Source organism: Hypanus sabinus, chromosome 4 (assembly GCF_030144855.1).
Source record: "Hypanus sabinus isolate sHypSab1 chromosome 4, sHypSab1.hap1, whole genome shotgun sequence".
NCBI lineage: Eukaryota > Metazoa > Chordata > Chondrichthyes > Myliobatiformes > Dasyatidae > Hypanus > Hypanus sabinus.
The window spans coordinates 111,838,848-111,865,423 of NC_082709.1; the positions used below are offsets into that span (position 1 = coordinate 111,838,848).

Sequence of the window (26,576 nt, forward strand, 5' to 3'; positions counted from 1 at the left end):
GCTGATACAAATCTGAGTTCATAGTTCCATCAATGATGGCAAGACATCCTGGTCCTGAGGCAGCAAAACAGGCCCAAACCATGACAGTGCCATCACCATATTTCACAGATGGGAAGCAGTTCTTATGCTAGAATGCAGTGTTTGCTTTTTGCCAAATATCATACTTCTCATTTAAATCAAAAAGTTCTATTTTGGACTCATCCGTCCATAGAAAATTCTTCCAGTCGCCTTCTTGCTTATCCACGGGGTCTTTACCAAACTTTAGATGGACAGCAATGTTCTTCACGAAGAGTGACTTTTTCCTGGCAGTCCTGCCATATACCCCATTGTCGTTCAGTGTTTGCCTGACGGTTGACTTATAAAAAGTGACATTAACCAATGCAAGAGAGGTCTGTAGCTCCTTGGATTTTACCCTAGGGTTCTTTGTGACTTCCTGGAATATTACATGCCTTGTTTTTGGAGTGATTTTTGTTGGTCAACCACTTTTGAGGAGAGTAACAATGGTGTTGAATTTCCTCAAGTTGTACATCATCTGCCTGCCTCTGAATTGGTGGAGCCCAAATTCTTTAGAAATGGTTTGTATCCTTTTCCAACCTGGGGAGCATCAACATTTTTTTTCCTGAGGTCCTTGGAAATCTCCTTTGATTGAGGCATGGACCACTTCTAAAAACCTGCGTGGTGAAGTCAGACTTTGATAGTGAAGACCCAGGTTTGTGATCTTTAAATGGGCTTCCCACTCTCACATCAGATTGTCATCCCATTGATTGAAACACCTGACTCTAGTTTCCCCTTTAAACGAACTGATAATCCAAGAGGTGCGCATATTTTTTCCAACAAATACATGTAATATTGGATCATTTTTCTCAAATATAAGAACAAGTGTAGTGTTTTTGTGTTATTTATTTATTTGTGTTCTGTTTATCTATTTTTAGGACTTGCATGAAGATCTGATCACATTTCACGTCATTTATTCAGAAATAGAGAAGATTCAAAAGGGTTCACATACTTTCTGGCATCATGGTATATCATAAACAGCGGAAGTCCCAGTACAAACCCCTGTGGAACACCATAATCTCAGACCTCCAAGTAGAATAAGTCCCTCTGTCTTCTGTAGGCAAGCCAGGTTTGAATCAAAGTGGCCAATCCACCATGGATCCCATGCCACCAGATCTCTTCTGCTGGATGCATCCCCATGAGGGACCTTGTCAAATAATTTATTAAATCCATGTAAACAACATCCTCAGCTCTATGTTCACTAATCACTCTCATCACCGCTTCAAATAACTCAATCAAGTTAGTAATTTACGGCTTTCCCTGAACAAAGTCATGCTGGCTCTCTCTAATTAGGCCATGGTGTTCCAAATTATCATAAATCCTATTCCTAAGAATTCTCTCCAGTAACGTCCATGCCACTCACATGAGACTCACTGATCTATAGTTTTCAGAATTATTTCTGGTACACCATGGATTCCCAGAGCTTTTTTGTTGTGTTTGTTTTTCCTGGTGGACCACATGACTTTAGAATCAGGATAACTAGGATGTTATAAATTCCCACACTCAACCTAAGAGGAATGAACTAGATAATCCAGTGAGGAGGAGACCCATTCTATTTCTGTTTTTTTTTCCCTCCTACTAAATTGGGAACATCATAGTTAGGTGGTATGTTGTGACAAAAATGGAACAATTTGATGTTGTATTGAAAGTTGGCTATTGGCAATGTGTAAAGTTCTGATGTGTAAGCACTTAAAAAGTATTGTTATAAAGAAGAGAAATTCTGCAGATGCTGGAAATCCAAGCAACACACACAAAATCCTGGAAGAACTCAACAGGCCAGCCAGCATCAATGGGAAAAGAGTACATTTGAGGTTTCAGGTCAATACCCTTCAGTAGGACTGGTGAAAAAATGATGAGTAGATTTAAAAGGTATGGGGAAGGGAGGGAGAAACACAAGGTGATAGGTGAAACCAGGAGGGGAAAAGGGAAGTAAAGAGCTGATATACAGGGTGGAGAAGGGGAATCTAATAGGAGAGGACAGAAGATCATGGAAGAAAGAAAAGGGAGCACTGAAGGGGGGGGTGATGGGCAGGTAAGGAGCTAAGGTGAGAGGGAAAAGGGGTTGGGAATGGTGGTGGTGAGGGGGGCGGGGGTTGGCATTACTAGAAGTTTGAGAAATCAATGTTCATACGATCAGGTTGGAGGCTATGCAGACAGAGTATTAGGTGTTGTTCCTCCAACCTGAGTATGGCCTCATCACGACAGTAGAGGAGGCCGTGGATTGGCATATGTGAATGGGAAGTGGAATTGAAATGGGTGGCCACTGGAAGATAGTGCTTCTTGTGGACGGAGCGTAGGTGCTCGGCGAAGTGGTCTCCTAATCTATGTTGGGTCTTGCAGATATGCAAGAGGCCACACCAGGAACACTGGATGTAATATATAAACCCCACAGACTCACAGGTGAAGTATTCCCTGACATGGGAGGACTGTTGGGAGCCCTGAATGGTAGTGAAGGAGGAGGTGTGGGAGCAGGTGTAGCACTTGTTCAGCTTGCAAGGATAATTGCCAGGAGGGAGTTCAGTGGGGAGGGACAAATGACAAGGGAGTTGCGCAGAGAGTGATGCCTGCAGTAAGTAGAAAGTTGGGAGGGGGAGAGAGAAGATACGCTTGGTGTTTGGATCTATTTGGAGTTGGTGGAAGTTACGGAGAATTGTGCACTGGACGCAGAGGCTGTGGGGTGGTGGGTGAGGACAGCAACAACCCTATCTCTGGTAGAATGGTGGGCAGATGTGCATAAAATGGAAGCGATGCAGTTGAGGGCAGTGTTTTTGGTGGAGGAAGGGAAGCCTCCTTCTTTGAAGGAGGAGGACATCTCCTTTGTTCTGGAATGAAAAGCCTCAGCCTGAGAGCAGATGTGGTGGAGACAAATGAATTGAGAGACGGAGATGACGTTTTTACAAGTGACAGTGGGAAAAGATATAGTCCAAGTAACTGTTAGAGTCCCTGGATTTATAATATTTATCAGTAGATAAGCTGTCTCCAGCGATAGAGACAGGGAGATTGAGAAAGAGGAGGGAGGTGTCGGAAATGGACCAGGTAAATTTGGAGGCAAAGTTGATGAAGTCAATCAGGAAGCAGCACCAATTTAAAAAAGTTATGAAGTGAGGGTTCAGATTTCCAAATGCTTTCAGTTAGCAGAACAATACCACAATGAACTATCAACTTCTGACTACAAGTTATTGACCTGAAATGTTATTAACCATATTCTCTCTCCATATATCCTGCCTGACTGACTTGCTAAGTTTCTAGCTTTCTCTCTTGTTATTTCCAGTCATATTGGTGAAGGATTTAAGAGTATGTAGAATTTTCTTTATATAATAAGGTAGTATATCTGTACACCCATTTGAGAATGCATCACCTAAAAGCAAAGTGTTAACTGCTCACATTTTGATCAGCTATTTATCTGAGTATACTTATTTGCAAATATGTGCTGTCTGTATTACACTACTTGATAATGCCATCACTCAACATGCCTGCCAATGATCCATGCCACAATCTATACCTTCAGTAATCTTTGTCTTTACCCTCTTCCCATTTATAGTCACTTCATGTCTCATAAATGGAGCCATGGCAATCTGACTGGCATTCTTTTATAGTCTGTTTTGCAGGGCAGTCAAGATGTGATTTTAATTTTTAAAGCTTACCTTCATCTTAAGCGGTTTAATTAGAACTGTCTGAGTGATATTCCAATATTAGAATAATTAATCCTTGTGCAGGAAATATTGTGAGCACTGGAATGTGACAACATGCAGCCCTGCATTCAGAGGCCATGTATGTAGACCTTGCAGCATGCATTACCATGTAATTACTAATGGGATTTCTCTGCATACGGTTCTTCCCTCACTGACAACTATAATCCAGCTGAGACATTCATCTGGACTCTCAGCAGCAATCTTTCATTTGTTTTCTATTTCCATTGCCTACTGGACTGTTCGTATAAAACCTCTCAACTTATTCTTTTACATCTGACTTTCTTTTTTTGGTAGCATTCTGATAGACTCACACAAAGTAGGATTGTGCTGTTCCAGTGAGAATGTGCTAAAACATGAGTGCTGGTCTGTCACGATTTGCAGTAAACAAATATAAATTCAGTGTCACGAAACTTGTTCTTTGGTAGTTTTTTAAAATTTGGACTAAACTGATGTTTAACTATTTGGGTATGATGTGAAACCATGATTATTGAAACAAGAATGCTAACATAGATCATTCTATTCTGCTGTGTAAATGGTTCTAAACTAGTTTGATTACTTTCCTGCTAACTTGAGAGTAGCTGTTTAGTTGATTGGTCAATGGTCAGAGCCTGCTGCATTACTAGGGCTAGCTTGATTAAAAACCATCCCAGTTCCTGCAATATATGTAGAATTCATATCAATTTTACCTCAGGGAAAATTTATATGAATTCTACATATGATGTAGGAACTGGGAAGGTTTTTAATTGAGTTAGCCCTAATAATGTAATCAAATTGCTTTCTGGTTAAATTTTTTTTGTGGTTCAGTGACTAGTACTACAAGGTAACATGAGTATTTAGTTCAAGGAAATTTGTTTGGGCAACTAAGTAGGAAGTACAGTGCAGATCAATTGTATTCTTGCTTTAGTCTGAAACGATTGCTTGATTGGCTGTGCACAAAGTGGAATATAACTTGCTGAATGCTGGAGATAATCTTGCAGGACCTTTAGAGTCACTAAATAAAATTCTGGGATTGTGTTTGAGCTAGTCATTCATTTGAGAATCAGTTGCCATGTCATTATGAATTGAGCTAGTAGGATTGAATAAGTTACTTAAAATCAAAATTAGGTGTATTATCACTGACATATGGCATGAAATGTGTTGTTTTGCAGTAGTAGTACAGTGTGATAAAAATACTATAGCTTATGATAAGAAATAATAAAATAAACAATTAACACAATATTCTGCAGATGCTAGAAAACACACAAAGTGCTGGAGGGAAATAAACAGTCAATATTTCAGAGCAAGTTCCTTAATCGGAGCTGGAAGGGAAAGGGGAAGAAGCCAGAAGAAGATGATGCAGGAAGCGGGAATAAGTATAATAGATGGTTTGTGGGAATGAAGCAATAAGCTACGAGTTGATAGGTGAAAGAGGTAAAGGGCTGAAGAAGAAGGAATATGATAGGAGAGGACAGTGGATCATGGAAGGAGGAGGGCATCTGATGGACAGGTAAAGAGAAGGGTTGAGAAGGGAATGGAAAGAGAGAAGGGATGAGGAGAAATTACTGAAAGTAAGAGAAATAGATGTTCCTGATTTCAAGTTGGAGGCTACATAGGTGGAATGTGAGGCGGTGCTCCTCCAGTCTGAGTGTGGTCTCATCATGGCATTAGAGAAAGCCATGGACAGATATGGGATGGGAATGGGAATTCAAATTGAAATGAGTGCACATGTGGAAATCAATTACCTTTTTGTTGTTTACAGAACAAAAGAGATGAACATCTACTCAAAAAAAGAAATGTACCGCAGGAAGAAAGTTTAGAAGACTCTGATTTGGATGGAGATTTTAAAGCAGTAAGTGGTGGTTTTGATTTTAAGTATTTAAGGTCTGTATAAATGTTATTTTTATAACTATTTTCTAAGATTTTATATAAATTAAGGTATGTTTATGGTTGGAATAGACCTGCAATTAAATATTATACAGTAAACTTTTTAAAAGTTCTTGGAAACTTTAAAATAGCAGTTTATTTGGTAGCAAGATTCCAGTTGATTAAAGCATCTGCACTTGATTAGGGTGATACATAGTGCAGGGTAATCTTCCTCAGTATAATTCAACAAGTATTTCAAAGTGATGTATTAACAAAATATATTATTTTTCTGATTATTGTGGGAGGTAAAACACCAGCTTAGTATGTGATTCAAGCTGAATTGTAAGTTTAAGAACTAAAAATCTTGTCTTATACAAATAATTTTTATTCTGAGTTGTATGTAATGTCTATGATTGTATTTAATGCTTCCTTGTTAAATAACTGCAGGGGCAATCTTTTATAGTTAAATCACCGTGTAATTTTGACATTTACTGAAGTGGGAGATTTGAACCTATGAAATCATATCAATCACGAAGAATTGTACTGCTCTTGGATTTGATCTTTACAAAATCTTATGTCATCCTCTTATTGTGAAAGTATAACAGTTAAGGATGACCAGGCGTGAATTTAAAGTAAACAATTCACTTATTAACTTTGCATGTGACTAGTTTAATTCACAAATGTGGTCTGCTGGCTCTAAATCTAACCCTTGTCCTAAAAAAAATCAAAATATTTTTAAAGCATCCTTTATTTGAGGTGGTTTCAACTTTAGCATATACAGTGGATTCCGGATAATTGGGACACATCGCCAGTACATTCTGGCCCAATTAAGCAGCTGCCCCAATTAGCCAGTTTCATGGAAACAGTTAAAAGTGTATACAAAAAAAAGACAAGCTGCTGTTTAAGTGAGTAAAAAATAATGTGTACTTGCAAGAAAAGTGTACATGAACCCTTTGTGAAATCTCTGCAATTACTTGGTTTTCTGCATTATTTGCTCATAAAATGTGGTCTGATTTTCATCTAAGTCACAATAATAGACAAACACAATCTCCCTAAGCTAATAACAGACAAACAATTGTACTTTTCTTGGCTTCTTTTGAACGTTGTTTAATCATTCACGGTCCAGGTTGGAAAAAGTACATGAATGTTTGTATGTAATAACTGGTAAAATCCCCTTTAGCAGCAATAACCCCCACCAAACATTTCCTGTAGCTGCTGATCAGACTTGCACAATGGTGAGGAGGAATTTTAGACCATTCCTCCACACAAAACTGTTTCTGTTCATCAATATTTCTGGGATACCTTGCATGAACAGCCCTCTTCAGATCATACCACATAATTTCATTTAGTTTAAGGTCTGGACTGTGACTTGGCCATTCCAAAACACACATTTTCTTCTTCTTAAGCCATTGTCTTGATTTACTTTAACGTTTTGGATCATTGTCTTGCTGCAGCATCCAACTTCTATTGAGCTTCAGGTGACGGACCACTACTCTGACACTCCCCTGTAAGGTGTCCTGATACAATTTTGAATTAATTGTTCACTCAACGATTGCGAGCTGTCCAGGCCCTGAGGCAGCAAAGCAGCTGCAAACCATGGTGCTCCTTCCACAATCCTTCATGGTTGGAATGAAGTTTTGGTGTTGATGTGCAGCGCCCTTTTCCCTCCAAACATAATGGTGTGTATTTCTGCCAAAAAGTTAAACTTTTGTCTCATCTGTCCACAGAACATTGTCCCAGAAGCATTGCGGAATATTTAGGTGGTCTTTTACAAAATTGAGATGGGCACAGATTTTTTTGGAGAGCAGTGGTTTTCTCCATGATCCCTTTCCATGAATACCATTCTTGTTCAGTGTTTTTCTTATAGTGGACACATTGACAGATGAACTGAAACAGTTTCGTAGGGAGGAATGGTCTAAAATTCTTCCTCGTTGCTGTGCGAGTCTGATCAGCAGGTATAGGAAATGTTTGGTGGAGGTTATTGCTGCTCAAGGAGTTTCTACCACTTATTAGATACAAGGGTTCACATGCGTTTTTCCAGCCTGGATTGTGAATGATTCAACAATGTGTTCAATAAAGACACAAAAGGTGCAATTGTTTGTGTGTTATTAGTTTCAGCAGATAGTGTTTGTCTATTATTGTGACTTGGATAAAGAACAGACCACATTTAATGAGTAACTAATGCAGAAAACCAGGAAATTGCAAAGGGCTCAGAAACTTTTTCTTGCAACTATATTTAAATGAAATGCACAACAAATTAGAACACTAACAATACTACTACAATACTATAAAATCGCATTTCCTAATAGTTATCAACAGAGGAATTTATCCATGTACACTGCCATGTTCTTTTGATTGACTGTAAATGATCAAAATCAGTGTAGGTACCTAGTGCAGATAATGGATTGCTTTCATGCAGTGCTTTCGATGATTGCATCCTCCAAATCTTCATTTTCATTGTAATATTGAATATCATGTTGATTCCTTCAAATTCTTCATAGTTTCTAACTTGTTGAAGTAGTGAAATTGTTTTATTTTCGCTCCCAGCTCTTTCTGGCATGTCCATGCTTGAAACTGCAGTGAGCAAAACAGTTCTGAATTGTCTTGCTGCTTGTTTCTCATTGACTATCAGTGACTAAAATCACTGCTTTATGAACATAAACACACACAACTGATGCTATTTTAAAAACTGTTCATTTTAAATACGGTGTAGTATTTTCCAGCCACACGAGTGCACGCAAATGATGCTAGTTAGAAACTTCAGCAGCAGTCTTCTGTCCCAGTTAAGTGGCATAGTGTCCCATATAAATAAAGGAAATCCGGGCTATTTTCTCGATTAGATTTTGTTTTTTAAGCGTTGTCCCAAATAAGCAGCTGCTCTAATTAACCAATGGCCCAATTAACCAAAATTCACTATATTTTACAATTTAAGGAAAGAGCAACATTTTGACCAAATTTATTTTATTTGATTTTGTGACTTAGGATTTGTATTTTAAAGATGTTTGATAAATTGAAACAGATGAATTCAGCTGCAGATGATAACTGATTTTCTTTGGGGAATAAACTAAGACAAAAAGGAAAATTTTGCTTAATTAACTGCTTTGTTTGCCTTAATTTCAGGTAACATGGTTATTTATTACATTTCTTTTTCATTCTGCATTTATTAACGGTTCAGCCTAAGAAGTGAGGAAACATTTAACACTGTTTATGCATTGCAATAAATTTGATCATGTCTCCTAGAGCAGACATACCCAACTGTAGTGAGAAAGGTACTGTAGGGAAGTATTCTGACAATGCAATAAATAAGTAGATGAAATCCATAAATTGCTCAGATTTGCCATTAGCACATAGCAGGGTTTCTCAGTGGAGCAATTAGCTCTGCATGTAGACATGATATTTCCAGAGCTGCATGACAGATGTAATTTCTAGCGCAGTGAAATTTAACTTGATCTGTGCTAATGGCAATGACCTTATTCCAAAATATAAACTTTGTAACTCAACAATACCTTCTCTCACTTGTCTTGCCATTCTGCCACACGAAGGTGCAGTATGGGTGTTTATTTTGTCTCCCAAACATTGCTACTCAAACAGTAATTTCTTTTCCATGATTAACTACTCGACTGGGCTGGTGGAATTCATAAACAAGAGATTCTGCAAGTACTGGAAATCTTGGGAAACACACAAAAATGCTGGAGGAACTTAGTAGCATCACTACTGTAAATAATTCGTGCAAATGATATGGTTTGTGTTCTGATTAATCATTTGATATCTAATCAGCAATTTAAATCAGTGTTAGAGTTAATATTGATATGCTAAAATTGCTAAACTCGCCCTCATATGGGGCATTTACTGAAGAAAATTGACAGTTTTTCCTCAATCTTAATAAAGACAGTTTTGAGATAAGTGCTGGTAGAATGTTCAGTAGACTTGAATAACTTAGAGCTTTTACTTTGTGCAGCGTTTCCAGGTGTTCACACAAATCAATTCATCTTTAGTTGGCTTTGAACAGTTACAGGTATAACGTGAAAAATGATAATAATGAAATCAGCTTACAAAAGAAAGTGTATATTACAGCATCAGCATTAAGTTCATGTTATATGTCTACTGCTTTCAAACCATTTCACTACTTCACATATAGGATTTTTTAAATCAAAAGATATGTTTGATTATTAAATTGGTCAGTAAGATTCTTATGTCCTGAAAGGTCGTAAACAATCCTATATTTGTCTTTCCAGATGTTACATGACTTATTAAGTATTTAAAAAAAATTCTGTTCTTATAAGATTTCCAACATATTCAATTTTTTGCTGTTATTCTGGTGTGTTTTTTCATGCAGGATTGACTGAAATAATTTGACTTGTTGGATTGCTGGAGAATGATGAGGATTGTTTAATAATGTTACAAGTAGTTGGTATTTCAAGAATTATGAAACACTTTCTGCACAGTACATCAGCAGCTGGTAAATTTGCAAGGGGAAATACTTTAAGGAATACGTATTTGGGAACATCTGACATAGCTACAATATCATAAAATGTATGTGTAAATGCTGAATTCTGACATCTGATGCACAGGTTTAAAGCACTCTAAATAAAGTGCCATCTAATCTTGGTTTTAATTTTCTTTCTAGCAAAATATAACATTAGATGCCATCCTTCAGGTAAGCAAACTTAATTGATGTTTTTGATGAATTGTAATATAAGGAATTCTGTCATTTTACAAGGAAATTCCAACTTATTATTTCAGATTCAGAAGACTTGTATATGTTCTTATGCTAATATTGCACCATTTTTGCTTATTCTTTTAAAAGTGTAGATACAGGGTTTTCATTCCTTTAATTATTGGGTTTTTTAAAACTTTCCTTTCTTGTATTGCACATTTGCTACTCCTGCCCTAGGTTCATAAATTCAATTTATTGTCTAAGTATGCATGCAGAATACAACTCTGATATTCGTCTTCTCCAGATAGCCGTGAAATACAGAAAAAACATAGAAGTTGTTGAAATTTGAGTTGAAAGAAAAGGCATCAGCCACCCCCCACACAAAAAAGAAACAAAACTTGCAAACCCTCACTCCTCTCCCTCACACAAAAGAAGCTAACAGATTGCCCATGTGGAAAATGGCAGCTGGAACATCAGAAACCCTATACCCCCAACCCCCTCCCTCGCAGAAATGAACAGTGACAATAGCATCAAGCCCCCAATCCCCCTCTCTCACAAAACCTGACAGATCGTCCACACAGAAAAATGCCAACGAGAACATCAGACCCCAAATCCCCACATCCTCCCTCACACAAATCTATAGTGATTTCAACATGATATTCAGCCCAGTGGTCATATAATGAACAGTATAATATAGAGCATTACAACTTTGTGAAACACAGTAACCCAGAAACGTTTTAAGGTTTCCTGTTGCTTTTTACCAAATTAAAGCTGAATCATTAGCAAAAGAAATGGTTGTTAATTTTTGATCAGGTTGGGAGTTAACTTCTACTCTTTAAACTGCAGAATGCAACAAATGAAAATCCAGTTATTCAGCTGAGTGCTGTGCAAGCTGCAAGGTGAGTTGGTGTGTTGGTTCTGTGCAGGTGCTAAGTCTGTATGCCTGCACATGCTAGTTCAAATCTGCATAGAATCATTACCTTGTCACTCTGACTATTCTTCAATAGGCAGGTATTTTGTGATTGGGATTGGGATTGCTACATTGGATGAGTTAATGGCTAGTGGGTAAAATATGCATGTTACACTTAACAGCAAACTGACTTTTCTTTGTAACCTGTGACAGCAGCAGTTTTGCTGGTACATGGAAATTCATCATTGTGAAAAACTTATCAGTAAAAGATAACTTGCAGCTTTATGCTGCTAATAAATGACCTAAGATGCTTTACAAAGATTTATTCAAAAGTGAATGCAGGAACAAAGGAGATACTAGAAGACATGAAGTTGCACATGTTAAATGTCAAAGATTTGAGTGAAAATTCCAGTGCATTAGACCTGGAAAAGGTTGAATAGATTAGGACATTCCCCCCCCCCCTCCCCCCAGAGCATAGGAGAATGAAGGGAGATTGAATAGCAGTATTGAAAATTGTGAGGTGTATAAATAATATCAATGCAAGCAGGCTTTATACCTCTGAGAATGGGCACAACTAGAACTAAAGGTTATAGGTTAAGGGTGAAAGGTGAAATAGTTAAGGGGAACCTGAGGGGAAACTTCTTCACTGCATGTATGGAACTGGTGGATGTGGGTTAGGAGAAGTTTAGATAAGTAGATGGATAGGAGGGGTATGGAGGGCTATGGTCCAGATATGTGTCAGTGTTGGCATTAGCTGAACAATAGCTTGGCATGGACTAGATGAGCTAAAGGATTTTTTTCTGCTGAAGTGTTCCCTGATCCTATTGTTGTATCTTGCCAAGTGAAAGTGCAGGTTACAGTGACTGAGGAAGGACAAGCTCTTAGGAAATTTAAATATGATGGCAAAGGAACCAGTATCCAATGTACAGTACTGTGCGAAGGTCTTGGGCACATATACAATTGCAAGAAGAAGTTTGTAAACCTTTTGCAATTATCTGGTTTTCTGCATTAGTTATTCATAAAATGTGGTCTGATCTTCATCTAAATCACACTAATAGAAATTCGATCGGCCTAAACTAATAATTCGCAAAGAGTTGTACTTTTCTTCAGTCCTGAGTTTTTCATTTAAAACAATCGCAGTCTAGGTTCAAAAAAGTATGTGAACCTCTGGAGTAATGCCTTCTACAAAAGCTATTCAGAGTTAGGTATTCCAATCAATGAGATTGGAGTTGTGGGTTGTAGAGGTGCTCATCCCATATAAAAAAAGACACACAAAGTCAGGTTACTGACGGTCTGATCTTCTCAAGGAATATCTGGTTATATGCACCATGCCTTGATCAAAACAACTTCCAGCGGATCTTAGAAAAAGAATTGTAGAGATGCATGAAACTGGAAAAGAATACAAAGGCATTTCTAAAGGCCACTGCTCTCCAAAAAAGAACATCTGTACACGTCTCAAGTTTGCAAAAGGCCACCTGGATGTTCCACAACCTTTCTTGGGTCAATGTTCTGTCAACAGATGAGTTGGACTTTTTGCAGAAGTGCACATTGCTATGTTTGGAGGAAACGGGGCACTGCACATCAACAACAAAACCTCATCGCAACTGTGTAGCGTGTGGAAGGAGCATCAGGAAGCTGCTTCAGGGCTTGGACAGCTTGCCTGTCAATGAATTCAAAATTGTATCAGGACATTTTACAGGAGAATGTCAGGGTAGCGGTCCATTACCTGAAGCTTATTAGAAGTTGGATGATGCAACAAGACAATAATCTGAAACACAAGAGTAAATCAACAACAGAATGGTTTTAAAAAAGAGAATGAAAATTTGTGTTTTGGAATGGCCAAATCAGAGTCCAGAGTGGCATGACTTGAAGAGGGCTATTCATACAAGGTATCCCAGAAAAATTGAGAAACTGAAACAGTTTTGTATGGAAGAATAGTCTAAAGTTCCTCCTCACCCTTGTGTAGCTTGTTGGGTGTAGGTTATTGCTGCTAAAAGAGGTTCTACCAGTTATTACATACAAGGGTTCACATTTTTTCCAGCCTGGACTGTGAATAATTAAACAATGTGTTCAATAAAAACATGTAAAGTACCATTGTTTGTGTGTTATCAGTTTAGGCAGTTTGTGTTTGTCTAGATTTGTGACTCAGATGAAGATCAGACCACATTTTTTGAGTAGTTAATGCAGAAAACTAGGGGTTCATAAACTTTTTCTTGCAGCTCTATATAGCTAGGGTGCCTAAGACCTTTGCACAGTACTATAGTAACCTTTTTTATTGCACTGTACTGCTGTTGCAAAAAAAACAAATTTCATGAGATGTGAGTAATGATAAACCTGATTCTGATATGGGTCTCTATTGAGAGTGGGAAGGGGGCAGGGAGACGGGAATCATGGTTGGGAAAAGCGGAAGGGAGAATGGAGTAAGTGGGAAGCACCAGATAGACATTCCGTATGATCAATAAACCAGTTATTTGGAATTAATTGACCTTACCTGGTGTCTGAGGGCTAGGTATGTCTTCAACTCTTGGCCCACACCCCTCCCGTGGAGCTCTGCCCTCACCATTATCAACATCCTTTGCTCCCGCCTGATTTACAAACATGCTCTCCGCTCAATGTTGACGTATGCAGTACTGGGCAGAAGTCTTAGGTACTCAAGCTATATATATATGTGTGTGCAGTTTTGCACAATAGTGTACATTAGAGAGCATGTGGATAATAATTGGGGTTGGGTTAGTGGAGTTTTGAACGTTAAAGTTGTGGCAGTTGGGGCAATGGAAGATTGCCCAAGGGACTGTATTAATTACGTGGGGTAAACGAACAATTGGGAATGTAAAGTTGAGGCTTTATGAAGCACTCACTTGCAGTATTGTGAACAGTTTTGGACCCCTTTATCTTAGGAAGGGTGTGCTGGAACTGGGGAGTGTTCAAAGAAGGTTCATGAAAATGATTCCAGGATTGAATTGCTTGTCACATGAAAAACGTTTGACAGCTCTGGGCCTGTATTGATTAGAATTTAGAAGAATGAGGGAGGATCTCATTGAAACCTCTCTCATGTTGAAAGGCCTCAACAGAGTGGATGTGGAGAGGATGATTCCTATGGTGGGAAAGTGTAGGATCAGAGGATACAGTCTCAAAATAGAAGGGCGTCCTTTTAGAACAGAGATGAAGGAAAATTTCTTTAGTCAGGGAGTGGTGGATGTGGAGAGCTGTGGAGGCCAAGTCTTTATGTTGATAAGAGGTTGATAAGTCCTTGATTAGTCAAAACATGAAGGGATACGGGGAGAAGGCAGGAGATTCGGGCTGAAAAGAGCATTGTCTCAGCCATGGTGAAATTGTAGAGCAGACTCCATGGGCCAAATAGCTTAATTCTGCTCCTTTATCTTATAGTCTTATGGATTTCAGCAGTAAGCAGCTGAAGATAATTGATGTTAATGTAGTGCCATTTTAAAATGTCAGGATGAACTAGAGCACAAATGTTAATCTGTGTGGTTAGGTAGGGTGTTGTGATATATTCCTTGTATCTGTACTGACAGACTTACTGGAATTCACACTCCAAGGTTGTTATTTCCTTCGTTAAAAGCTGACATTCATCAAAGGTAATGGTAAAATGGATCAATTTCAGGGCTGCATACAAAAATCTTTGAAGGTAGTTCATGTAAACCATTGTAGTTGTTTCACTCCAAAACTACTTTTCCATTATTACTAATTTCTAAAGAATTAGCTTTATTATCTACTATACTGCAGCTGACTGTAATTCTGCTAAATAGTGTTTAAATTTATCTACCAAAGTTTATTACCCTAGCCTCTAAAGTTACACTTGAGTCACTCGAAGTAATGTTAACACAGTCATTTATTTCTTCAAACAAGCACTTTTCACATCCGGAAACAAGAAGTGCTTCCTTTTGCGACACATCAAAGCCACTCTATTTATATTGAAAAATCCCTTGCTCCATTGTAGAATCATTAATCTTCTAACACTTGTAACGTCTAACATGCCAAGCACTTTTTATTTCTTCTTTATCTTGTTATAATGTTGCATTTTGTTTACGCACTTGCATTTTATTTAATATGTGCTGAACTATTAACTCTGATTTGCCATCCTAAACTTTTAATGTAACGCGGTAGCCTATGTTAACTATCTTCACTACTTCTCAGTTTGATTCAGTGGAAAATGGCCATTTATCAAGGCTTATTTGCATAGAAAATTATCTTAGTTGATTATTTTGTCTGGCAGAATATCTGTTTGACTAGTAAAATAAGGAAAATCTGCTGTACCATTCCATATAACTAAGATATAGTGGATTTTCAAAATTTTGCAGATCTTCTTTAAATATCATCTGTCTTTTAATGTCCGTTGCTGTTTTACTTCCTGGGTACTTTAATTGATGAAAAAAGTTAAATCTGAATTTTTGGAATCCAAATTGTATGCAACTCTAATTCCAATTACTAATTGACAGATACCATTGCATGTTATTTAAAGTTAATGTCACAGTAGTCATAAACTAGTGCTTTGATAACAAATTTCACTCCGAGAGCCACAATTTTATGTTGTAGAGTCAACCCTCCTTATCCGAGGGGGATCAGTTCTGGGACCCCTTGCGGATACCAAAATTCGCAGATGCTTAAGTCCCTTATTTAACCTGTCTCAGTGCAGTGGACGTTAGGACCTGGCACCAGAGCTCTGAATGCGCAGTGTTTCTATTCATGAAAATAATCGCGATCATGGTTGAAAATAAAGTGGAAATCATAAAGCGATCGGAAGGTGAAATGCCATCGGTCATTGGAAAAGCGTTAAGCTATGTCGGTCAACAATCGGAAGAATTTTAAAGGATAAAATGAGAAAGTCTCTGCCCCGATGAAAGCTACAATTATTACTAAGCAACGCAGTGGTTTAATTATTGGGTTGTGGAGTTTTGGGTTTTTGATCCTCCACATCAACCCGGCACGGTGGAGAGCGCACTCCATAACGATCTGTCACTAGATTGAACTCGGGAACTTCCCTAGCCCAGCGCTAAAACATATGTTCTTAAGTGTTTTGTACGCATAGAAAGGTAAAATATATACTATATACTAAGACAATCGTTTGACTAACTGACGCTAAATAATACCGGATGTACCTGTTCCAACTTACTTAGTAAGAGAACTTCCGATTTTTTTCAATCCCGATGCACGATAACCCACGCACATCCTCCCTATAATTTAAATCATCTCTAGATTACTTATAATACCTAATACAGTGTAAATGCTGTGTAAAATGGTAGTTATACTGCATTGTTTAGGGAATAATGACAAGAAAAAAAAGGTCTGAACATGCTTGAACAACAAGTGATGGAAGAGCACTTCCAGGTTTTCACGATTCACGGTTGGTTGAATTCACACATGCGGAATCCGCGGATAAGGAGGACCGACTGTATTCTTGTCAGGTTATAATGTCCTAAGCTTGTTCTTTGGTGCATTCTTGAACATACTTGAATGCTGATTGTTCCTTGCACATTATGTGCGCACATCCTAGTTTATCAATCTCATATTGCACTTAGTACCGATGCAAGCCATACTTGTACCTTTAAATTGTCCACAGATTGAATTCTTTTCTGAAATATTCCTACATGAAAATTTCAGAAAAAAAGTTCAGTTCTTGGACAAAACTAATATGTCTCTGTCTCTCCTTTCTTTCTATAAATTTTAATAATATAAATTTTCAAAAGGTTCCATTTGACTGAGAAACCAATTATTTTCTCCCGTTTTCCAGACTGTAATTATTAGGTGTTAATTTAATCCGCAGCCAATACTGAATTATATTGAACCTTTGTAAACTTACTTTCTTTTGTCGTTCACAAAATGTATTGAAGAAGCATGAGAGACCGTATAATGCAGAAAATGTGGAAAAAATATTATTGATCTCTGTAATGAGACATCAACTCAATTTGGGTTGGTGTGGCCTTTCAGTTTTCTACATCTTTGAATTTTGGAATTCCTTATGAATTATTATTATTAAAAGCCATCATATTTAGACATAAAGGATATGATGTCTATTCATGTAAACGGTTGTACTTTTACTTCCTTCTGAAGAAATATTCCCTATTTAAGTGTTCCCAGTATCAGCTATTAGTTTGCCCTTAAAACTAAGGGATATTGCTATCTATATTCAACTTACTACTATATAAGACAAAACCTACTACTATATAAGACAAAACTACTATATAAGACAAGACAAAACTTACTACTGTATAAGACAAATCATTATTGCGTTATGTAATTGCTGTTGCAATTCCTTGCAAATGCAGTTTTCATGCAAGAAACATCATTTTCTAGTCAGAACAGTCAATTTATACTGAAAATCCTGTTGTTTCTTTTTTTTATATTAAACTTTTTTTATTGAGTTTTCAAATAATTACAGAAATAAAAGAAAATGTATGAGAAAAAAATATATTTATATACCCTACTCCCCTCCCCCCTAACATCTCTATATAAAAAAGAAAGAAAGAAAGAAAGGAAAAAAAAAGAAAGAAAGAGTGCCTGGATATCGGAAGATCTCCACATGCTCCATGGAGTTCGTAATAACTTTAGTATATATATTTATTTATTTCCCCAAATAACCAATTGTTTCATCTTCGGAGCACCTATATATTTAATCCTGTCTTTTATAAATAAGGGCAACAAATTTTCATAAATGTTTCATATTTATCTCTTAAATTGTAAGTATTTTTTTCAAGTGGAATACAGCCATAAATTTCCTTCTTCAAACAATCTATACTTAAGTATGTATCCGATTTCCAAGTAACTGCAATAGCCTTTTTGGCTACTGCCAATGCAATTTTTATAAATTCTTTCTGATATTTATTCAATTTGGGTTTCGGTTTTATCCCTTCAATATCGCCTAGTAAAAATAATATTGGATTATGTGGAAGTTGGGTTCCAATAATTTGTTCCAATAAAGCTCTTAAATTTGCCCAAAAAGGTTGAATTTTAGAACACGACCAAGTAGAATGTAAAAACGTACCAATGTCTTGTTTACATCGGAAACACTGATCGGATAAATTTGGGTTTAATTTATTTATTTTTTGTGGTGTAATATATAATCAATGTAAAAAATTATATTGCACTAATCTTAACCGGACATTTATTGTATTTGTCGTACTATCAAGACATAGTCTTGACCAATTTGTTTCTTCAATTTTAATATTCAAGTCACTTTCCCATTTTTGTCTTGACTTATGGACTCCTTGTTTAATTGCCTGTTTTTGAATCAAGTTATACATATAAGAAATAAATTTTTTAATCTTTCCTTTTTGAATTAAAGTTTCTATTTCATTAGATTTTGGCAATAACATTGTTTGACCTAATTTTTCTCTTAAATAAGCTCTTAGTTGGAAGTAACAAAGAAGAGTATTGTTTGATACTTTATATTTATTCTTTAATTGATCAAATGACATTAATATACCTCCTTCAAAACAATCTCCTATATATCTAATCCCTTTTTGAAACCAATTATATGAAAGTTGATTATCCATTGTAAAAGGAATAAGTCTATTTTGAATTAAAGATCTCTTTGCTAATAAAGATTTCTTTGTCTCATCCTCAACATTTATCTTATTCCATAAGTCAATCAAATGTTTTAATATAGGAGATTCTTTCTTTTCCCGTATCCATTTAGATTCCCATTTATATATAAAATCTTATGGCATATTTTCTCCTATTTTATCTAGTTCTATTCTAATCCATGCCGGTTTATCTTTCTCAAAAAAAGATGCAATAAATCTAAGTTGGTTTGCTTTATAATAATTCTTAAAATTTGGAAATTGTAACCCTCCTAGATCAAATTTCCATGTCAATTTTTCCAACGCTATTCTTGACATCTTACCTTTCCAAAGAAACTTCCTCACATATTTGTTTAACTCTTGAAAAAACTTCTGAGGTAGTTGTATTGGTAATGATGAAATAAGTATTGTAGTCTTGGGAATATATTCATTTTTATGGTATTTACTCTACCTACTAATGTTATTGGTAATACCATCCATTTATCAAGATCTTCTTGAATTTTTTTCAGTAATGGTAAGTAATTTAATTTATACAAGTTCTTTATATCATTATCAACTCTTATACTTAAATATTTTATACCATTTGTCGGCCATCTAAATTGAGTTATTAATCGACATTGACTATAATCTCCTTTAGTAAGAGGTAAAATTTCACTTTTATCCCAATTTATTTTATAACCTGATATTTTCCCATATTCTTCTAATCTAGAGGATAATTTACGCAACGAGTGCAATGGGTTTGTTAAATAAAGCAGAACATCATCAGCAAATAAGTTAATCTTATATTCTTCCTGATTAACTCTAAAACCCTTAATATCTGGGTCCATTCTAATTAATTGAGCTAATGGTTCTATCGCCAACACGAATAAAGCAGGTGATAATGGACAACCTTGCCTTGTTGACCTTGTTAGCTGAAATGGTGTTGAAATTTGACCATTTGTCACTACTTTAGCTTTGGGATTAATATTTTAATCCATTTTATAAAAGATACTCCTAATCCATATTTTTCTAATACTTCAAATAAAAAATCCCATTCCAATCTATCGAATGCTTTTTCTGCATCCAAGGCAACTGCCACACTCATTTCCTCCCTCTTTTGTGCCAAATGAATTATACTAAATAACCGAGTTATATTATCTGCGGATTGTCTGTTTTTAATAAATCCTGTTTGATCCATATGTACTAATTTTGTTAAGTATTTAGATAATCTGTTAGATAAGATTTTTGCTATTATTTTATAATCAGTGTTTAATAAAGAAATAGGTCTATATGATGCTGGCTTTAAAAGATCATCTTTTTTTGGCAATACTATTAAAATAGCTGTCGAAAAAGATTCTGGAAGTTTATGCGTTCTTTCCGCTTGATGTATTAACTCCATAAAAGGAGGAATTAATAAATCTTTCTTTTTATAAAATTCAGGCGGAAAACCATCTTCTCCTGGAGATTTATTACTTTGAAATGATCCTAGGGCTTCTTCGACCTCTTTCAATGTAAAAGGCATATCTAATCCCTTCTGTTCTTCTGTATTTAATTTTGGAAGAGTTATTTGTGATAAAAATCTTTATATCTTGACATTATCATTTTGTGATTCTGATTTATACAACTCAGAATAAAAATTCTTAAAAGTTTCATTAATTTTTAAAGGTTTATAATTAATTTTATTTACTTTTGTTCGAATTGCATTTATTGTTTTAGAAGTCTGGTCTGTTTTTAACTGCCATGCAAGGACCTTATGATCTTTCACCTAGTTCATAATACCTCTGTTTAGTTCTCATAATTGCTTTTTCTGTTCGCTATGTCTGGAGTGTATTATATTGTAACTTCTTTTTAATAAGTTGTCTTCGTTTTTCTTCTGTCATATTTCTTTGAGATTCTTTTTCTAATTTTGTAATCTCTTTTACCAATTGATCTATTTCTATCATATATTCCTTCTTAATTTTAGAAGTATAACTTATTATCTGACCTCTCAAGTATGCCTTCATTGTTTCCCACAATATGAATTTATCATCAACTGAATGTGAATTTGTATCTAAAAAGAACTGAATCTGCTTTTTCATAAAATCACAAAAATCTTAACGTTTTAGTAACGTTGAATTAAATCTCCATCTATAAATTGATTCCTTTTTATCTGTCATTATCATTGTCATTATCAAAGGAGAATGATCTGATAATATTCTCGCTTTATATTCCACATCTTTCACTCTATCTTGAATATTCATTGATAATAGGAAAAAACCTATCCTGGAATATGTTTTATGTCTATTTGAATAAAATGAGTAATCTCTTTCTTTTGGATTAATTCTTCTCCATATATCAATCAAGTTGAAATCTTTCATCAACGATAGAGTTAATTTTACTACTTTTGATTTTGTGACCACCTTTGTTGATCTATCTAAAACTGGATCTAGACAAACGTTAAAATCTCCACCTATTAATATTTTGTCATGTGCGTTAGCCAAATTCAAAAAGACCTCTTGTATAAATTTTACATCATTTTCATTTGGTGCATAAATATTCATAAGAGTCCATAATTCCAAAAAAAATTGATGATGTATAATTACATATCTCCCCGTAATCAATTAATACGTTTTGTATTTTAATTGGTAAATTTTTATTAACCAAAATTGCAATTCCTCTCGCCTTTGAATTAAATGAAGCTGCAATAACATTTCCAACCCAGTCTCTTTTTAATTTCTGATGTTCTTTGTCTGTTAAATGTGTTTCTTGTAAAAAAAAAAGCTATATCTGTTTTCATTTTTTTAATGTATGTTAGAATTCTTTTTCTTTTTACCGGTCCATTAAGCCTATTAACATTAAAACTTTAAAAATTCAGTAAATTAGTCATTATTTTTAATTATGTTACTCCAAGCTATAATAATACCTAATCTTTCAACTTTCGTGGTATCTTGGGAAATCTTTTAAAAATTCTCCATGTTGCTATGTGTGTCCCCACCAATCATCCAGGCAGAAAGATAGAAGAAAAATAGAGTATAAAGAAAAAAACAAAATACCCCTCTACTAATGTTGTGAAAAAAAAGGAACACAACATTACCCCCCTCTGTTGTACGGGTCATGGCAATCGCCATGATTACACACGTGTATCCCGCAGTAACCGATCCAAAGCTCCCCAGCCCCCCTGCAACATAAAAAAGTATATATATATATATATATATAAAAGAAGAAAAAAATACTATTCTCAATTATTATTTCTGAGATTTTGCTTTTCTCCCCTGTATCATCCTTAAATGTCCATCACTTCCATTCACTGTCTTTATCTTCATCTTTAATCCATCACGCTTGGAAGTCTCTATGTATAATTAGCGAATAGATGGAAGTTTTTGTGCGAACTCCTCTGCTTCTCGATAATCGTTAAAAAAATCTTCTTTTTCCCTCCTCCAAAAAAATTACCAGTGTTGCTGGGTGACGCATTATAAATTTATAACCCTTTTCCCATAAGACATTTTTCACTGGGTTAAATTCCTTCTTTCTCTTCAAAACGTTATAACTTATATCAGGAAAAAAAGAACTGCCTTCCCTGCTATTATCAATGGCCCGTTTCTCTTCTTGGCACTTTGGGCAGCCGCCTTCAGGATCTTTTCTTTTATCTTGGTATCTTAAGCATCTTATCAAAATTGATCGTGGATTTTGATCAGCTTGAGATCTTGGCCTTAAGGCTCTATGAGCCCTTTCGATCTCAATTAGAGTATCTTCTTCCATTTCCAATTTTTCAGGGATCCATTTTTGAAAAAAAATTATTGGATCTTCTCCTTCTACATCTTCTTTAAGTCCAACAATTTTAATATTGTTTTGTCTACTAAAATCTTCAAGCTTATCAATTTTTTCCATAAATTGTTTTCTTTCTGATGTCCAGGCAGTAGTATCATTTTCCATTTTATCCATTCTTTCAACTATGTCTTCTGTTGTAGTTTCCAAATCTATAATTCTCTTTTCCATTTTTTCCTGTCTTTTTGTCATTTTATCAAACATCATCTCCATATTTGCCATTTTTCTTTTGATTACTTTTAATGCGTTTAATGTTTCTAATTTACACATTATTTGCGTCAAAGTCTTTTCTATATTTCCAGAAAGACTTTTGCCTCTATCTTTGTCTGATTTTTCCAGAGAATCTGACTCTCTCTCAGATTCACTTTCACTTTCGGTTTCAGTCATAACTGGGATTTGTAGTTCTGGTTGCTCCCGTTTGCGCATGCTCCTTCCTTCATGCTTGCGCAGTTCTCGTTGATCTTTTCCTTTAGAAATGGACGATGTTGCTGCAGTTTCCTGTTCTGTATTGCCGGCGGTATCATGTACCTGAGCCCGCGGTTCTTTGGCAGAAGTGGGCCTTGATTCTGTTCCAACTTGCGTTGTCTTCATGGTAGTAGTTTTCTTCATCTTCTGTTTCTGAGGCATAACTTGAAACAATCTGGAGTAGTTTACAAGTAACTTTTAGAAAGTATTGACTAACTTTTCTTCATTTAGACATTAATTTATTGATGAGCTGGGTTCCAGCGTCTCAATCCTACGTCATCATGTGACGTCCCCCATCCTGTTGTTTCTTAATACAAAAACATCCCACTGTTAGTATTTTAAGATATATGGTGAGCAACTTTATGCACTTGCAGTTACAAATGTTTGTTATACTTTTCAGATAACATGTAATAAATTTAATTATAGAACACAGAACTGTACAGCAATTGGAAGGGAAAACTGGAGGCAGATGTCCATTCCACCCAAGCTGGATTGTATGGAGTTATAGAGTCATATCCCATAGGAACAGGCCCTTCTCCCACAATATCCATGTTGACCTTTTTGCCATCTACACTAATCCCATTTACCCACATTAGGACTGTATCATTTATTTCCTTGTCTATTCATGTGCCAGACCAAATACAGTAATTGTATCTGATTCTATGGCCACTTCTGACAGCACCATCCAGATTTCAACTGCTTTTTGTTTAGAAAAAATTTTCCCTTCAGATCACTTTTCAATATCCTCCTCTCACCTTAAGTCTGTTTCTCTTGTTTATGATATTCACATCATGATAAAAAGAATATGACTGTCTACCCTTTGAAATGCACATTTGTATCTCTCTATCAGATCTCCCCTCAGCCTCCTCCACTCTGGAGGAAAACAAGTCCAGTTATCCACTGTTTCCATATAACTGAAGTCCTCCAATCTAGGTACCATCCCGGTGAATCTTTTCACAATACCTCACCATGTTACGACTAGAACTGCACAGAATGTTATCAATGTTTGTGGAGCTGGAACATAACATTTCAATGTTTATATTTTGTGTTCAGCCTGCAAAGAAAGCATGCCACATGCCTTCTTCACAACTCTATTGCCACTTTTAGAGAACTGTGAATTTGTACCCCAAGGTCTATCAATTCCTCAATGTTTCCTAGTACCCTCCATTTATGATGTATGTTCTATCCTTATTTGAAGTCCCAAGTAAGCCACCTCACACTTGTCAGGTTTAAATTCCATCAACGACACTCTGTCCAATTTTCCATCTTACACGTATATTCTGATGTAGCCTTAAGCAACCTTCTTTGCTACCTACAGCCCAGCAATTTTTGTGTCAGTTCCAAACTTGTCAATGACATCGCCTACATTCACATGCAAGTCAAGCAACTAAAGAGTTAAAGATTAGCTGTATTTGTCACATGTACATCAAAGCATACAGCGGACTGCATCATTTGTGTTAAAGACCAGCACAGTCTGAGGATGTGTTGGCGGCAGCCCAGAAGTGTCACGATGCTTTTGGCATCAGCATAGTATGCCCACCACTTACAAGAATACATCTTTGGAATGTGGGAGGAAACTGGAGCACCTAGAAGAAAGCCACACATTTCTGGGCATAACGTCCAGCAAGCAGCAGTAATTGAACAGCAGTCATTGATTGCTGATGCTATAAAGTATTATGCTACCTGCTATGATACCATGCTACCTTTAATATACTGTGCCGTCAGTAAAATATATCACAAGTAACAAAGGTCCTAGCACAGATCTCTGTGTTGTGCATGTTTTGTTAAAATGCATTGTGAAAACAGGAGCAGTTAAGGAGCACAGTTTTTCATCGGGAATGATGGAGTTACATTGGACACAGCAGTGGATAGTTGCATTGATATAATTCAATAGAAGTGGAAGCTTCTTAAGTTAAAAAAAACTTAAGCAAAGTTATGCTAATTATATGTTAACCAGCTTTTAAACAGTAAATAAATTAGGATCAATAGTTTTGTCATATAGATTATTATTTTCAGGTAATGTAAAGTAAGATCATTATTTTCAGGTAATGTAATATTCACCTTTATTAGGAAGCACTTGGCCACTAATGTTTTTCACATCAAGATTTTAATTGAATATTTGGGCTGTTGATACTATTCTGAATGTCATTGTAAAGATGTGCTTCTTTAATTGCAGTTTATTTAAAATTAATTCTTTGTGTATGAGTGTCTACACCTATGTTATAATTAATATGCTTTATTTATTGTAGATGAAAATGGAGGATTTAATATGTATTTGTAATTTTGTTATTCCTTAAAATCTTGCAGGAAGTTACTATCGAGTGATAGAAATCCACCAATTGATGAATTAATAAACTCTGGTATCTTACCTGTGCTAGTCCAATGTCTTGAAAGAGATGACAAGTAAGTGTTGAAATATGGCAGTGTTCATTGATTGCTTTGCATTGACCTATTAATTATGAAAGATGTGGAAGGTACAGAAATAAGCCAGTCATCCCATACGTATTCCATTTATCGAGTCCTCTCCCATTTCTTTGTATGTTCCTATCAAAGTTAGTTATGTTTTGTTTATTGATGATAGGATTTTAAGCACTGCATTACAGTGAGACATACATTTGGAGTTAGTGCTTTGAAACATTAAGAATGGTGATGTTTACATATGTTATTTTTGTCGCACAGCTAAAGCAGGACTTGACTGGCAATGCGAGTAGATGTTTTATGCTATTATAATTGGCCTGATGCTGATCTATATTATGAGAGTTCAGAATTTTGGATATTTATGTTTACCAGTCATTGAACAAGAAATAGTTATTTTTTGTTGCATTGTGAGATGACCATTGCTGATGTTTGCTTCAATGAAGTGTATGCAGAAAGAACTCATCACTTTTTTTGATAGCATTATTTACATCAGAAGTTCTGGACCAATAGTAGAACAGGTTTTTTTTCTCTCTTTCTATTGGTCTAGAGTTTTTGGTTGTAGGTTATGAATATTACAATCATTATTCAATACATACTGTACTTTATGGAGGTTGAGCAGTTATTCACATGCTCAACAACTAATGAATACTGGTGATTAGATTTCAAGTTTTATTTCTGTGATCTTGGATCTGTAATTTGTACTCTGTGTTTTTCATTTCATAATGGAACCCAAAGTACTAATTGTTGAGAGAATTGTGTGCTAGATAAAGCTCTTATGTCTTCTAAAGTAGTACCATTTATTATTGGTAAGTATGAAATAGAAGTGCTTCATGTGGATTTACTTTGATCACATGCACATATTATTTAGATCAAAGCTGTCAGTGGCAAAAGTAGCCTCCAGATCAATAATTTCTGTGGGTCACAACAACATGAATTATTCTTTTCACAGCCAATGTCCACAATTAATATAAATCTTTATTACACAGTTTCTTAGCATTTTTAAGTATTGATGAGTTGATATTGAACATTTGATACCCTGTAGTCAATTTTTGGTGTTGAATACTGTATGTGTTCAACAAATAAAGCAGTGAGATACAGTGGAATTGATTTTATTGCTGAGATATTAATGCATGCAATGCCTTGGAAAACTATTCAGCCCCCACAACTATTGTCACATTTTACTGTCTTATTTTCTAAATTTAATATGTATTGGAAGT

General features: G+C 35.8%; 1 protein-coding gene across 1 annotated transcript in view; it reads left to right on the forward strand.

Moving 5' to 3' along the window:
• The window catches only part of kpna3 (karyopherin alpha 3 (importin alpha 4)), a 92,758-nt gene that overhangs the window by 32,957 nt on the left and 33,225 nt on the right, over positions 1–26,576 (forward strand). Inside the window, exons 3-6 of the mRNA XM_059967901.1 lie at positions 5,485–5,574; positions 10,216–10,245; positions 11,092–11,144; positions 25,249–25,344. Coding sequence (XP_059823884.1) covers positions 5,485–5,574; positions 10,216–10,245; positions 11,092–11,144; positions 25,249–25,344 — 269 coding nt within the window. The remainder of the gene's footprint in view (positions 1–5,484; positions 5,575–10,215; positions 10,246–11,091; positions 11,145–25,248; positions 25,345–26,576) is intronic.